The sequence below is a fragment of the Oncorhynchus clarkii genome, chromosome 20 (assembly GCF_045791955.1).
Source record: "Oncorhynchus clarkii lewisi isolate Uvic-CL-2024 chromosome 20, UVic_Ocla_1.0, whole genome shotgun sequence".
In the NCBI taxonomy this organism is placed as follows: Eukaryota; Metazoa; Chordata; class Actinopteri; order Salmoniformes; family Salmonidae; genus Oncorhynchus; species Oncorhynchus clarkii.
In genome coordinates this window covers 1,948,441-1,964,170 of record NC_092166.1, presented here as the reverse complement: position 1 = coordinate 1,964,170, position 15,730 = coordinate 1,948,441, and the positions used below count along the sequence as shown (strand labels likewise).

The 15,730-nt window shown below is 45.5% G+C and overlaps 1 protein-coding gene across 2 annotated transcripts; it reads right to left on the bottom strand.

Moving 5' to 3' along the window:
* Window positions 1-1,346: 1,346 nt before the first annotated feature.
* On the bottom strand, window positions 1,347-15,245 carry LOC139377207 (uncharacterized). Of its 2 annotated transcripts, XR_011627989.1 has the most exons (3): window positions 15,056-15,214; window positions 2,070-4,326; window positions 1,471-2,032 (listed from the first exon to the last, which is right to left on the bottom strand). XR_011627989.1 is itself a non-coding variant. In XM_071120207.1 (2 exons), the coding sequence occupies exons 1-2, from the start codon at window positions 15,066-15,068 to the stop codon at window positions 3,035-3,037; spliced, it is 1,305 nt and encodes a 434-aa protein (XP_070976308.1). In that variant the 5' UTR covers window positions 15,069-15,245; the 3' UTR covers window positions 1,347-3,034. The 2 variants fall into 2 exon arrangements, 1 of the variants encoding a protein (XP_070976308.1); XM_071120207.1 differs by having other exon boundaries at window positions 1,347-4,326; window positions 15,056-15,245.
* Window positions 15,246-15,730: the final 485 nt, after the last annotated feature.

Here is a 15,730-nt window from a genome sequence, read left to right as displayed (position 1 = left end):
GGTATTTTGCATACTTTTTAGCCAGTAGTTCTGAAAGTAGAACTCACGAGCCAAAAATGGTCCCTGATTATTGAGTACTCCGTCACATATGTGCAGATATGTGCACCATGTCATTGCGCTCTGTCTCTCTCTCTCTGTTGTGTCCACTGAGCCGTTGGACCCGCCCAGCAACCTCATTGGATAACGCTGGGCAGGTTGGCTGTCGCTCAAATGCGAGGGGCTGAAGCTCATTGACTAAAACTCAAATTGTTAGGGGGCTGGCCCACGTGGGGGGGGAATGTAGGTAGATATGGCATGGCACAGAGAAAACAATCGCTTTCAACCTAGGTGGCTAATTGAGCTAAGACAGTAATTCTGCTCATAGATTCTGCATAGAACTACACATGGACACATCCAGCTCAAAGCAGGAGGTTGAAAAAATACTTTCTTAGTCGTCAAAGTACCGAAGAATATCTTTAAAGGTACTAGACTGTGGACCATATTTGGATGTGTTGGTAAAATCACTACGTATCCCATTTAGCCAAGCGGGGTGAGTCAGAAAGCTCCAAGTTTATTTCCAGAGAATTTCTTAGTTACGTGATTTTGTATAACTAGCAAAGGAGTTTTGAAGTTGAGAGTGCAGTCAGTCTTGATTAATTTTGGCAATGAGGTACGATAACTAACATAGTTCAGCTAGCCAGTTAGTTTAGCCAGGGAAAACAAGATTGGGACAGGATATAGCTGGGTGCCAATGCACACTAGGCTAATTCAGGAGACAGATTGTTGTCTCTTTTTTAAAAATCATCCTGATATCAGGAGATGGAGGCGAACAGATTGATTTTAATTCAGAGACTGAAATGAATAAATCAGATGACTAATATTTATGGACATCGAATCGATATTCAATCCTGGAATCAGCTGTAACTGTCAATCGTAAAAACAAAGCTTAAAACGATGTTTGAGTGAACTCTGAATACAGAAAATGAATGGGGGAGTCGCCCCCGGACATGGTAGACTCCTCCTCACCACTCTACAGCCTTGATGTACATGTTGTACCCATAGAGATAGACAGAGGACTCATTTTTGCATCTGTGCCATTACGGCGTCGGTGACAGAATGGGCAGTGCCATTGAGGCCATCTCCATTTTAAAGTAGTTCATTTTCTTCTTCATTGGCTGATTGCTCCCAACTCATAGGAATCCCCACCCAGTTGACTACTTTAACATGTTGGAAGCCCTCCATGTCCATGCTAAAATGGGTTGAATCCAGAATGAGTCCTCTATATATCTTTTACTGTGAATATTTAGCTAACTAAAACGAGTCTTCCGTATTATCACCTTGAACAACCTCAAGAGACAGCCATGAGAAAGGAGCATTTTTTTTTTTAATCACAAATAACAAATATGCAAATCAGACAAAGTAGAAAATGGATGTTATACGATGTTTGACAATCTGAACATACAGAAATGAAGAAAACAACAAATCTGTGCCTAGAGCAAGAAGTGGTCACCTACAGTTTATTCAACTTTATGACATTGTAACAGTGTAAGAACAGTGTAACCTCTCTTTCCCAGACATACACACTTAGACAGTAATCCTTCTTGGACATTACGTTGTTGTTGTCGATGATGATGATGATGATGATGATGATGATGATTATCTTGCAACAGTCATTTGAACTGTCAGTCGATGTTTATGTCGATTTCATCAAGATACAATGTTACACACGGTAGTTCACTTCCATCTGGATACGATGTTACATACGGGTAGTTCACTTCCATCTGGATACGATGTTACACACGGTAGTTCACTTCCATCAGGATACGATGTTACACACTGTAGTTCACTTCCATCTGGATACGATGTTACACACGGTAGTTCACTTCCATCAGGATACGATGTTACACACTGTAGTTCACTTCCATCTGGATACGATGTTACACACTGTAGTTCACTTCCATCAGGATACGATGTTACATACGGGTAGTTCACTTCCATCAGGATACGATGTTACACACGGTAGTTCACTTCCATCAGGATACGATGTTACACACTGTAGTTCACTTCCATCAGGATACGATGTTACATACGGGTAGTTCACTTCCATCAGGATACGATGTTACACACTGTAGTTCACTTCCATCTGGATACGATGTTACACACGGTAGTTCACTTCCATCAGTGTTCTTTGTGACTTCCCATGTTGTATAGAACACAATACAGTCAGTCTGAGTGTCTTAGTGTTAACGGAAATAGAATGTGGAATAGAATGAGACTCACATGGTGTGTGGTGGTGTGGTGGTGGTGGTGTGGTGTGGTGTGGTGGTGTGTGGTGGTGTGGTGGTGTGGTGGTGGTGTGGTGGTGTGGTGGTGGTGTGGTGGTGGTGTGGTGGTGGTGTGGTGGTGTGTGGTGGTGGTGGTGTTGTGGTGGTGTGGTGGTGTGTGGTGGTGGTGGTGTTGTGGTGGTGTGGTGGTGGTGGTGTGGTGGTGTGGTGTGGTGGTGTGGTGGTGTGTTGTGGTGGTGTGGTGTGGTGGTGGTGTGGTGTGGTGGTGATGTGGTGGGGTATGGTGGTGTGGTGGTGGTGTGGTGGTGGTGTGGTGGTAGTGGTGTGGTGGTGTGGTGGTGGTGTGGTGGTGGTGTGGTGGTAGTGGTGTGGTTGTGGTGGTGTGGTGGTGTGGTAGTGGTGTGATGGTAGTGGTGTGGTAGTGGTGTGGTGTGGTGTGATGGTAGTGGTGTGGTAGTGGTGTGGTGTGGTGGTGGTGGTGTGGTGGTAGTGGTGTGGTGGATGATTTGGTCACACTGGAGCTCAAGTCAATCCCATCCTGGAGATCTCAAGGTGCCCTCACTTCCTGTCATATGATTGTGATTGATAATTCAGTTCCGACCACATCTCTGTGGAACATTCAACACTCTGTCTCTCTTTTTCTCTGACACACACTCACACACACACACACACTCACTCACTCACTCACTCACTCGCTCACTCACTCACACACTCAAGCCAGTCAGCCAGTCATGAGAGACACACTCCTTCTAGCGAATCTATGTCCATTCTCACGACAGGTCAACACTCTCGTACTCTGCGTGGTCTGATGCGTGGTTCGAGGCCTGATCCGAGGCATAGTCCGGGGCATGATCTGAGTCGTCCAGGTCCATCCCTGGCACCAGACTGTAGTATTCAGTGGACTGGGTCATATAAGCCTTCTCCCTGTCTGCTGAGTCCTTCATCACCTCCGTCACACTCACTGCATCCAGCTCTGCTTGTCCGCCCAGGTCCAGCTCGGGACCCTCTGTTTGGGAGGAGGACCCAGGAGAGGGAGGGGAGTTGGGGAGGGAGTGAGAGAGGGACACCACAGATTCTACTTTAATCTCCACCTCCTCATAGATGTCCCTGGTGGAGCCAAGAAGGGTGGAGGCAGGTCGCAGGAGGAGCTGGTTCTTCAACATCTCCTTCCTGCTGCTGTCCCCCGCCGTGGGGTAGTTACCCCCTCCTCCGCCTGCTGGGGGCTTGGATCGGTGGTGGTGGTGGTGACCGTTGGGTGAATGAGAGTGGGAGGCCTTCTTCTTGGAGGAGCCGAAGGCCGGCTTCTCCTTCGTCTTCCTCTTCCTCCCACAGCACCAGCAGAGGACGAGGCCGAGGAGGATGAAGAGGGGCAGGAGGATGAAAAGTGCCGTGAGCCCTGGTGGGCGGCAGACGTCACCAGGTGCCACCGACCACACGAGCCGCCCAGCCAGGCTCCGAGGAGATGCGCAGGTGATGTTACCCACGATGCCTTGCAGGCTGGTGTTGTTGTTGTCCAGCTCCTCCACCAGGGAGCAAGAGCAGTCCCAGGGGTTGTCCACCAGTTCCAGCCTCTCCAGACCCCGCAGAGACAGCACAGAGGTGGGGAGAGAACGGAGGAGGTTGCCCCTGAGATCTAGCTCCTGAAGGCCGTCAGATCCCTTGAGGAAATCCTCAGGCAGCTCCCTCAGCTGGTTCATGCCCAGCTCCAGCACCTTCAGGCTGGGCAGATCTGACAGGAAGTTCCCTGGGATGGAGGTCAGTCTGTTGTGACCCAGATAGACCTCCTGGAGAGGAGAGAGTGTGGTCTCTGTGTCCTCCAGGTCTATCTGAGTGATGGTACAGTGAGACAGGTCCAGGAGCTGTAGTCTGGTCCTGTTGGTGAGCATGGTCCAGCGAACATGGCCGAACGTGGAGCCGGAGTAGTTCAGACAGCAGGCCTCAGCGGGTAGGACAGAGGGAAACTGGGCCAAAATGATGGCTCCTGGACACTGACATCCCTCTGAGTGGATGGTCATCACAGGGAGAGTACACAGCAACAGTAGAGCCCACTGAGAGAACATCTCTGGAGAGAGAGAGAGAGAGAGAGAGAGAGAGAGAGAGAGAGAGAGAGAGAGAGAGAGAGAGAGAGAGAGAGAGAGACAGAGGAGGGAGGGCCGAGAGAGAGAGCGAGAGAGAGAGAGAGAGAGAGAGACAGACAGACAGACAGACAGACAGACAGACAGACAGACAGACAATGAGAGAGGAGAGAGATGAGAGGTGAGAGAGAGAGAGAGAGAGAGAGAGAGAGAGAGAGAGAGAGAGAGAGAGAGACAGAGGAGGGAGGGCCGAGAGAGAGAGAGAGAGAGAGAGAGAGAGAGAGAGAGACAGACAGACAGACAGACAGACAATGAGAGAGGAGAGAGAGATGAGAGGTGAGAGAGAGAGAGAGAGAGAGAGAGAGGGAGAGAGAGAGAGAAAGAAAGAGAGAGACAGACAAACAGACAGACAGAGGAGGGAGGGCCGAGAGAGAGAGAGAGAGAGAGAGACAGACAGACAGACAATGAGAGAGGAGAGAGAGATGAGAGGTGAGAGAGAGAGAGAGAGAGAGAGAGCGAGACAGACAATGAGAGAGGAGAGAGAGAAGAGAGAAGAGAGAGAGGGAGAGAGGAGAGAGAGAGAAGAGAGAGGAGAGAGAGGAGAGAGAGACATTGTGTCATGATTGTGATTACAAAGTTGGCCAGTGCAGTTCCCTCCCTCTCCCTCTCTCTCTCTCAATTCACTTTCAATTTAAGAGCTTTATTGGCATGGGAAACATATGTTAACTTTGCCAAAACAAGTGAAGTAGATAATAAACAAAGTGAAATAAACAATAAAAATAAACATTACACTCTCAGAAGTTCCAAAAGAATAAAGACATTACAAATGTCATACTATGTCTTTATACGGTATTGTAACAATGTGCAAATGGTTAAAGTACACAAGGGAAAATACATAAGCATAAATATGGGTTGTATTTACAATGGTGTTTGTTCTTCACTGGTTGCCCTTTTCTTGTGGCAACAGGTCACACTTCTTGCTGCTGTGATGGCACAATGTGGTATTTCACCCAGTAGATATGGGAGTTCATCAAAATTGGATTTGTTTTCTAATTCTTTGTGGATCTGTGTAATCTGAGGGAATTATTTGTCTCTAATATGGTCATACATTTAGCAGGAGGTTAGGAAGTGCAGCTCAGTTTCCACCTCATTTTGAGGACAGTGTGCACATAGCCTGTCTTCTCTTGAGAGCCAGGTCTGCCTACTGCGGCCTTTCTCAATAGCAAGGCTATGCTCACTGTGTAACGGCCGTCGTCGGTGGAAGAAGGTGAGGACCAAGGTGCAGCGTGGTAAGGGTTCATGATTTTTAATATAATCAAAACTGAACACTAAACAAAATGATTGAGAACCATACCAGGCCAAACGTAAAATACAACATAGAAAAACAAACATAGACTTCCCACCCCAACTCACGCCCTGACCATACTAAAACAAAGACAAAACAAAGGAACTAAGGTCAGAACTTGACACACTGAGTCTGTACATAGTCAAATGATTCCTTAAGTTTGGGTCAGTCACAGTGGTCAGGTATTCTGCCGCTGTGTACTCTCTGTTTAGGGCCAAATAGCATTCTAGTTTGCTCTGTTTTTTTGTTAATTCTTTCCAATGTGTCAAGTAATTATCTTTTAGTTTTCTCAAGATTTGGTTGGGTCTAATTGTGTTGCTGTCCTGGGCCTCTCTCTCTCCCAGAGTGACATGCTATTTGTTGTTCCACAGAGATGTAACCAGAAATCTGTTACCCAGCAACCCCTGTAGCAACCCTTCTGAGGCTCCTGGCTGGTTGTTGACAAGTCTGGGAGGCCGTCAGCCTGGCGACGCAGAACGCTGGGGATCAGACGTAGACCTCTCACGTCTGTCTACTGTATTGTGTCTGTTGTCTGTACTATATTGTTGTTGTGTTGAGTCTGTCTGTCTGTCAACAGAACCAACTCTGTAATGTAATGGTCAACAGATCCTAAATCCTCACCATCTTCTCCATCTGACTTGTGAAGGGTATTCTGGACAAATTTAAATGAAAGGTGATCAACAAAAGCTTCTTTATAGTTAAAAAAACTCTCTCTCCCAACGGACTCTAAAAAACTCTCTCTCTCTACGGACTCTAAAAAACTCTCTCTCCCAACGGACTCTAAAAAACTCTCTCTCTCTACGGACTCTAAAAAACTCTCTCTCCCAACGGACTCTAAAAAACTCTCTTTCCCAACGGACTCTAAAAAACTATCTCTCCCAACGGACTCTAAAAAACTCTCTCTCCCAATGGACTCTAAAAAACTCTCTCTCCCAACGGACTCTAAAAAACTCTCTCTCCCAACTAACTCTAAAAAACTATCTCTCCCAACGGACTCTAAAAAACTCTCTCTCCCAACGGACTCTAAAAAACTCTCTCTCCCAACTAACTCTAAAAAAAACTCTCTCTCAACGGACTCTAAAAAACGTATTTTAAACAGGTAGGAAAAGGGGGCGAGAAAGCCTGTATCTGTGTGGCTGGCAGAAAGAGAGAGAGAAAGCCTGTATCTGTGTGGCTGGCAGAAAGACAGAGAGAAAGCCTGTATCTGTGTGGCTGGCAGAAAGACAGAGAGAAAGCCTGTATCTGTGTGGCTGGCAGAAAGACAGAGAGAAAGCCTGTATCTGTGTGGCTGGCAGAAAGAGAGAGAGAAAGCCTGTATCTGTGTGGCTGGCAGAAAGAGAGAGAGAAAGCCTGTATCTGTGTGGCTGGCAGAAATAGAGATAGAAAGCCTGTATCTGTGTGGCTGGCAGAAAGACAGAGAGAAAGCCTGTATCTGTGTGGCTGGCAGAAAGAGAGAGAGAAAGCCTGTATCTGTGTGGCTGGCAGAAAGAGAGAGAGAAAGCATGTATCTGTGTGGCTGGCAGAAAGACAGAGAGAAAGCCTGTATCTGTGTGGCTGGCAGAAAGAGAGAGAGAAATCCTGTATCTGTGTGGCTGGCAGAAAGAGAGAAAGCCTGTATCTGTGTGGCTGGCAGAAAGAGAGAAAGCCTGTATCTGTGTGGCTGGCAGAAAGAGAGAGAGAAAGCCTGTATCTGTGTGGCTGGCAGAAAGACAGAGAGAAAGCCTGTATCTGTGTGGCTGGCAGAAAGACAGAGAGAGAAAGCCTGTATCTGTGTGGCTGGCAGAAAGACAGAGAGAGAAAGCCTGTATCTGTGTGGCTGGCAGAAAGACAGAGAGAGAAAGCCTGTATCTGTGTGGCTGGCAGAAAGACAGAGAGAGAAAGCCTGTATCTGTGTGGCTGGCAGAAAGACAGAGAGAGAAAGCCTGTATCTGTGTGGCTGGCAGAAAGAGAGAGAGAAAGCCTGTATCTGTGTGGCTGGCAGAAAGAGAGAGAGAAAGCCTGTATCTGTGTGGCTGGCAGAAAGACAGAGAGAAAGCCTGTATCTGTGTGGCTGGCAGAAAGAGAGAGAGAAAGCCTGTATCTGTTTGGCTGGCAGAAAGAGAGAGAGAAAGCCTGTATCTGTGTGGCTGGCAGAAAGACAGAGAGAAAGCCTGTATCTGTGTGGCTGGCAGAAAGAGAGAGAGAAAGCCTGTATCTGTGTGGCTGGCAGAAAGAGAGAGAGAAAGCCTGTATCTGTGTGGCTGGCAGAAAGAGAGAGAGAAAGCCTGTATCTGTGTGGCTGGCAGAAAGAGAGAGAGAAAGCCTGTATCTGTGTGGCTGGCAGAAAGACAGAGAGAAAGCCTGTATCTGTGTGGCTGGCAGAAAGACAGAGAGAAAGCCTGTATCTGTGTGGCTGGCAGAAAGACAGAGAGAGAAAGCCTGTATCTGTGTGGCTGGTAGAAAGACAGAGAGAGAAAGCCTGTATCTGTGTGGCTGGCAGAAAGACAGAGAGAGAAAGACTGTATCTGTGTGGCTGGCAGAAAGTCAGAGAGAGAAAGTCTGTATCTGTGTGGCTGGCAGAAAGACAGAGAGAAAGCCTGTATCTGTGTGGCTGGCAGAAAGACAGAGAGAGAAAGACTGTATCTGTGTGGCTGGCAGAAAGACAGAGAGAAAGCCTGTATCTGTGTGTGGATATGATGTCACACTTCCTCAACAACAATAGAACAGGAAGAGAAGACAGGAACTCCCCAACAACCCAGCAGACTGGCTGACTGGCTCTCTAAAAGAGAGATGGAAGAACAGAGTGGAAGATTGCCCACCCTTACTTTTTAACCCAGGTTGTATTTGATTCCACTGAGCTGTAGAGAGAAAACACCTGTCTGTCACCTGTGAGGCTGTGACTAGCAGTAATAAGGCTGTACACTAGCTGTATAATGAGAATGGTTTTCAATCACTAGAACAGAGTTTCTATAACTATACCAGGGTTTCAATACCAGGGTTTCAATACCAGGGTTTCTTTAACTATAACAGTGTTTCTATAACAGGGTTTCTATAACAGTGTTTCTATAACTATAACAGGGTTTCTATAACAGGGTTTCTATAACAGGGTTTCTAGAACAGGGTTTCTATAACAGGGTTTCTATAACTATAACAGGGTTTCTAGAACAGGGTTTCTATAACAGGGTTTCTAGAACAGGGTTTCTATAACAGGGTTTCTAGAACAGGGTTTCTATAACAGGGTTTCTAGAACAGGGTTTCTATAACAGGGTTTCTAGAACAGGGTTTCTATAACAGGGTTTCTAGAACAGGGTTTCTATAACAGGGTTTCTATAACAGGGTTTCTAGAACAGGGTTTCTATAACAGGATTTCTATAACAGGGTTTCTATAACTATAACAGGGTTTCTATAACAGGGTTTCTATAACAGGGTTTCTATAACTATAACAGGGTTTCTAAACTATGGGTCGGGACCCAGAGTGTACCCTGGGCATGTGAGAGGTGGGTTAATGAACTCATTCATTTCATAGTCTGATGTAAACACTAAAATGTATGACTACATTTGATGCACTACACAGGTTACTGTGTGTTACAGCTTGGCTAGGATCAAACCTTGCATTCAGAGAGGACCGTACGTTAACCATGTGCTCCAACAGGCTATGGTATCCGGTCTTTGCCTGCTGGTCACAGTACATCCAGATGGAACTACATCGTAATTATTTACCAACATGAGGACGTGTATTTTGGGGTATTTTCTTAGGGAAAACACAGGGGAGTTTGAGGGAGGAAGTGTATTTGTTTACAAAGAGTGAAGCAGTATTCAACACTGTCTCTATCAAAGACGGTATCCCAAAGAGACTGAGGACTGTGACAAGTCACTGTTTTATCTAGCCTCAAATGCAACCCTATTCCCTATATAGTGCGCTACCGTTGACCAAAGCCCAGAGTGCACTACATAGGGAATAGGGTGGCATTTGGGATGCACATCGGCCTCTTGTTATTTATACTCAGTATCATTTGCATCCTTCACAGCTTTATGGAAAGGATTTGTTGAAACTCAGGACTACAAAAATAGGCCTCAAAGTTCTGCTACAATCTATTACAATGGAAAGATAACTGAGAATGGAAAGATAACTGAGAATGGAAAGATAACTGAGAATGGAAAGATAACTGAGAATGGAAAGATAACTGAGAATGGAAAGATAACTAAGAATGGAAAGATAACTGAGAATGGAAAGATAACTGAGAATGGAAAGATAACTGAGAATGGAAAGATGTTGCAGTATTATATGCAGAACTATTCTGACTGAAGCAGACTTCATTGTGATGTATTTAACACACATTCATTGATAAGCTGATTGATCTATGTGTATCTGCTACGGGGCTCTGAAGGCTTTCCAACAGTCTAGATACCAGACAGGCTGGTCATTTATTCACCTCATCATTGATTTGAAACTATCTGATCAGGTCAACATACAGTCACTGAGAGGTTGGGTTGTGGACCCCTTGAACCAAAACAACTTCCCTGTTGTATCAATACAACAAACAATCACTTGATCAGTAGGGACACTGTACTGAATCTAGGGATTCCTTGTTGAATCCCCTCCATCTTTTTTTTTTAAGAGTAAGAGTGCTATGATGTTTGCTAACGCTGTGATTAGTGGTCATATATACCGTACCTGTTTAACAGTTCAACATTCAGAGCCACATCAGACCCTGTATCATGCAGCAACGATCACTTCACCAGTCACCTAACCTTATCCAGCAGCAATTCCAGGAATTTGTTGTTGGAGTGATTGAAATGTGTGCTAACAGTGTGGTTCAACAGAGTCCACATTAAGATCCACGTTAGGCCTACTAGTTAACCAATACATGTGTAGCTTAATGCTCTGGTCTGACTAGTTAACCCATCCATGTGTAGCTTAATGCTCTGGTCTGACTAGTTAACCAATCCATGTGTAGCTTAATGCTCTGGTCTGACTAGTTAACCCATCCATGTGTAGCTTAATGCTCTGGTCTGACTAGTTAACCCATCCATGTGTAGCCTAATGCTCTGGTCTGATACTAGTTAACCCATCCATGTGTAGCCTAATGCTCTGGTCTGATACTAGTTAACCCATCCATGTGTAGCTTAATGCTCTGGTCTGATACTAGTTAACCCATCCATGTGTAGCCTAATGCTCTGGTCTGACTAGTTAACCCATCCATGTGTAGCCTAATGCTCTGGTCTGATACTAGTTAACCCACCCATGTGTAGCCTAATGCTCTGGTCTGATACTAGTTAACCCACCCATGTGTAGCCTAATGCTCTGGTCTGATACTAGTTAACCCACCCATGTGTAGCATAATGCTCTGGTCTGATACTAGTTAACCCACCCATGTGTAGCCTAATGCTCTGGTCTGATACTAGTTAACCCACCCATGTGTAGCCTAATGCTCTGGTCTGATACTAGTTAACCCATCCATGTGTAGCCTAATGCTCTGGTCTGATACTAGTTAACCCACCCATGTGTAGCCTAATGCTCTGGTCTGAGATTTGCTTGCACCTTATTCCTTTTAGGGTCATAGGGCTCTGGTTAATAGTAGTGGACTACATGGGGAATATGGAGCTACATCCTTAGTGACTCTGGTAGCCATGGCAACAGAGTCTAAAGGTTGGAGTGATTGATAATATTTCAAAATCTGTTCCGTGGTACGATTATACGACAGGAAAGCTGCGGTCTGGGTTTTGTCATAGAACAGAACAGGCAAAGCGCCGTATTGACTGATGAGGGAAATAGCGCCGTATTGACTGATGAGGGAAATAGCACCGTATTGACTGATGAGGGAAATAGCACCGTATTGACTGATGAGGGAAATAGCGCCGTATTGACTGATGAGGGAAATAGCGCCGTATTGACTGATGAGGGAAATAGCACCGTATTGACTGATGAGGGAAATAGCACCGTATTGACTGATGAGGGAAATAGCACCGTATTGACTGATGAGGGAAATAGCGCCGTATTGACTGATGAGGGAAATAGCACCGTATTGACTGATGAGGGAAATAGCACCGTATTGACTGATGAGGGAAATAGCACCGTATTGACTGATGAGGGAAATAGCACCGTATTGACTGATGAGGGAAATAGCGCCGTATTGACTGATGAGGGAAATAGCACCGTATTGACTGATGAGGGAAATAGCACCGTATTGACTGATGAGGGAAATAGCGCCGTATTGACTGATGAGGGAAATAGCGCCGTATTGACTGATGAGGGAAATAGCACCGTATTGACTGATGAGGGAAATAGCACTGTATTGACTGATGAGGGAAATAGCACCGTATTGACTGATGAGGGAAATAGCGCCGCATTGACTGATGAGGGAAATAGCGCCGTATTGACTGATGAGGGAAATAGCACCGTATTGACTGATGAGGGAAATAGCACCGTATTGACTGATGAGGGAAATAGCACCGTATTGACTGATGAGGGAAATAGCACCGTATTGACTGATGAGGGAAATAGCACCGTATTGACTGATGAGGGAAATAGCGCCGTATTGACTGATGAGGGAAATAGCGCCGTATTGACTGATGAAGGAAATAGCACCGTATTGACTGATGAGGGAAATAGCACCGTATTGACTGATGAGGGAAATAGCACCGTATTGACTGATGAGGGAAATAGCACCGTATTGACTGATGAGGGAAATAGCACCGTAATGACTGATGAGGGAAATAGCACCGTATTGACTGATGAGGGTGTCTCTGTGTGTTTGGAAATCCCAGTCGTTGAGTGTCCCTAATGGCATCATATTTCCTATGTACTTTTCTGGTCAAAAGTAGTGCACTACATAGAGAATAGGGTGCTATAGTAGTGCACTATATAGGGATTAGGGTGCTATAGTAGTGCACTATATAGGGAATAGGGTGCTATAGTAGTGCACTATATAGGGAATAGGGTGCTATAGTAGTGCACTATATAGGGAATAGGGTGCTATAGGAGTGCACTATATATGGAATAGGGTGCTATAGTAGTGCACTATATAGGGATTAGGGTACCATTTGGGACCCAAGTGTCTCACTGAGGTCAAAGGTTGTGGATGACTAATGTACTATGTTGCCTGCTATGAAACAGCACGTCAACAGTGTAACGTCCCAAAATGCCATCCTATTCCCTATTGGCCCTGATGAGAAGTAGTTCACTACATAGGGAATAGGGGGCCATTTGGGCAAGCAGCAGCAGGCCTACCCGCTTGTCTAGTTCAACGGCACACTCACTTGGCATTATCTAAACAGTTTGTTTCTGGGGAATGTCTCGTCTTCGAGTATGTCTACAGTAGGGTTATTCAGTGAGAATTTTCAGGGGAGGTATTTGGGAGTGTTCATACACTACATGACCAAAAGTATGTGGACATCTGCTTGTCCAACATCTCATTCCAAAATCATGGGCATTAATATGGATTTGGTCCCCTCCTTTGCTGCTATAACAGCCTCCACTCTTCTGGGAAGGCTTTCCACTAGATGTTGGAACATTGCTGCTATAACAGCCTCCACTCTTCTGGGAAGGCTTTCCACTAGATGTAGGAACATTGCTGCTATAAAAGCCTCCACTCTTCTGGGAAGGCTTTCCACTAGATGTTGGAACATTGCTGCGGGGACTTGCTTCCATTCAGCCTCAAGAACACTAGTGAGGTCGAGGACTGATGAGGCCTGGCTCCAATTCATCCCAAAGGTGTTCGATGGGGTTGAGGTCAGGGCTCTGTGCAGGCCAGTCAAGTTCTTCCACACCGATCTCGACAAACCATTTCTGTATGGACCTCGCTTTGTGCACGGGGGCATTGTCAAGCTAAAACAGGAAAGGGCCTTTCCCAAACTGTTCCCACAAAGTAGGAAGCACAGAATCGTATAGAACGTCATTGTATTCTGTAGCGTTAAGATTTCCCTTCACTGAAACTAAGGGGCCTAGCCCGAACAATGAAAAACAGCCCCAGACCAGTATTTCTCCTCCGCCAAACCCAGAGTCCAAATGGCGGTGAGCTTTACACCACTCCAGCCGACGCTTGGCATTGCGCATGGTGATCTTCGGCTGCTCAACCATGGAAACCCATTCCATGAAGCTCCCGATGAACAGTTCTTCTGCTGACGTTGCTTCCAGAGGCAGTTTGGAACTCGGTAGTGAGTGTTGCCACTGAGAACAGACCATTTTTACGCGCTACGCGCTTCAGCACTCGGCGGTCCCGTTCTGTGAGATTGTGTGGCCTACCACTTCACAACTGAGCCGTTGTTGCTCCTTGTTGTTTCCACTTCACAATAACAGCACTTGCAGTTGACCAAGGCCGCTCGAGCAGGGCAGAGCGGCCCCCCAGTTTGACGAACTGACTTGTTGGAAAGGTGGCATCCTATGACGATTGCGTTGATCACGTTGAAAAACACTGAGCTCTTCAGTAAGGCCCATTCTATTCTATTCATTCTACTGTCAATGTTTGTCCATGGAGATTGCATGGCTGTGTGCTCGATTTCTTTATATTTTTAAATAGTGTGGCCACTAATTTGAAAGGGTGTCCACATGCTGTTGTATATAGAGTGTATCTTAGAGTATGTGTTCATGAAATATCTTAGGGTGTGTGTAGAGTGACAGATCATTGTATGTGTGTGTGTGTGTGTGTGTGTGTGTGTGTGTGTGTGTGTGTGTGTGTGTGTGTGTGTGTGTGTGTGTGTGTGTAGAGTAGGTAGAGAGAGATCTTATCTTAGGGTGTGTGTGTGTGTGTGTGTGTGTGTGTGTAGAATGGCTAGAGAGAGAGAGATCTTCTGGTGTGTAGGCCTACAGAGAGACATTGTTATGTGTGTACTGTGTTACTGTAGTCAAGAAATGTGTACAGAGAGACAGAGAGCATAGGAAAGGAGGAGAGGCAAGGAAGAGAGGAAAGGAGGTGAGGTTTATTCTCAGGTGATCTCATTCTGGAACAATGTGAGCTGTTACATTCTCTCTCGGTGAGTTTTTTCAGACTGTATAGGCTATGCAAAATTTGCATCACTCTTTTTTGGTGTGTTTTTTTTCTTCACCTTTTTAAATGTAGGGCAGATTAAATTTAATACAAGACTTGACTGAATGTTAGATTAAACTAATCAGCTGTGCAACACAGTCATTCCCTCTGCTTATCAACCAAATGGTTACACCTAGTTACAGCAATAACAAGTTACTTTAAAAACAAACAAAGACTTAAAGAGGCAGCACACTTAGCCTATTTTAAATTATATCACTGAGTAATATAAATATGACAAAACTGTATTCTAATAAAGAATAAATTAACAACAATATTCACTTTTTCCTATTCCCCCATTTCACATATGGCAAAATAAACTTTGATAATAATTGTAGCGACCCTGAATGAATGTGATATTTATCTTACCTTTAACGCCCATGGTTGCAACCTGTTGCCTCCGTCTTCAGTAGATGCACATAGCCTTACCGACACGACTGTCAACCGGTCCACCACAGCCAGCATGTATCCCGCTGTAAAACGACTAGCCTACAGCAGGGACGGCAGCCACGACCTCGTCATCACGTCAACCTAAATAACGGAGTGACTTAGTAACGACAGATTCACCATCGCCGCACTCTCCTGGGTATTTTCCCTATGGGTGTGTCTCTGTCCCTGCCTCCCAGCAATGCAGTTGGACAACAACTTTAAACGGAATGTGGAAATCTTATTTGAGGGTGTGTGTGCGCGCACGGTAGGTGCGTGACTGAAACATTGACATAGGAAAAAAGAGCAATAACTTTCCTTTTAAACACAGTCGGTATAGTTAATGTTAAAAGAGCAATAACTTTCCTTTTAAACACAGTCGGTATAGTTCATGGTACTATACCGCGCCCCAGTAATATTGTAGCCTAGTACTAGAGCGCCCTCTGGTGGTCGTCGACGGATACGTCTTAAACGTCAAGTTTCAAATCCTCGGTTGAAGTACGTGTTTTTCCTCCTTTCACCGCTAGATGGGATGGTTGGAGGATACCACTAGGGACAATTCAGTTCACGTCCAAAAACCAATGTGGCAAAGACGTTTAAATGTATCATCACAATGAT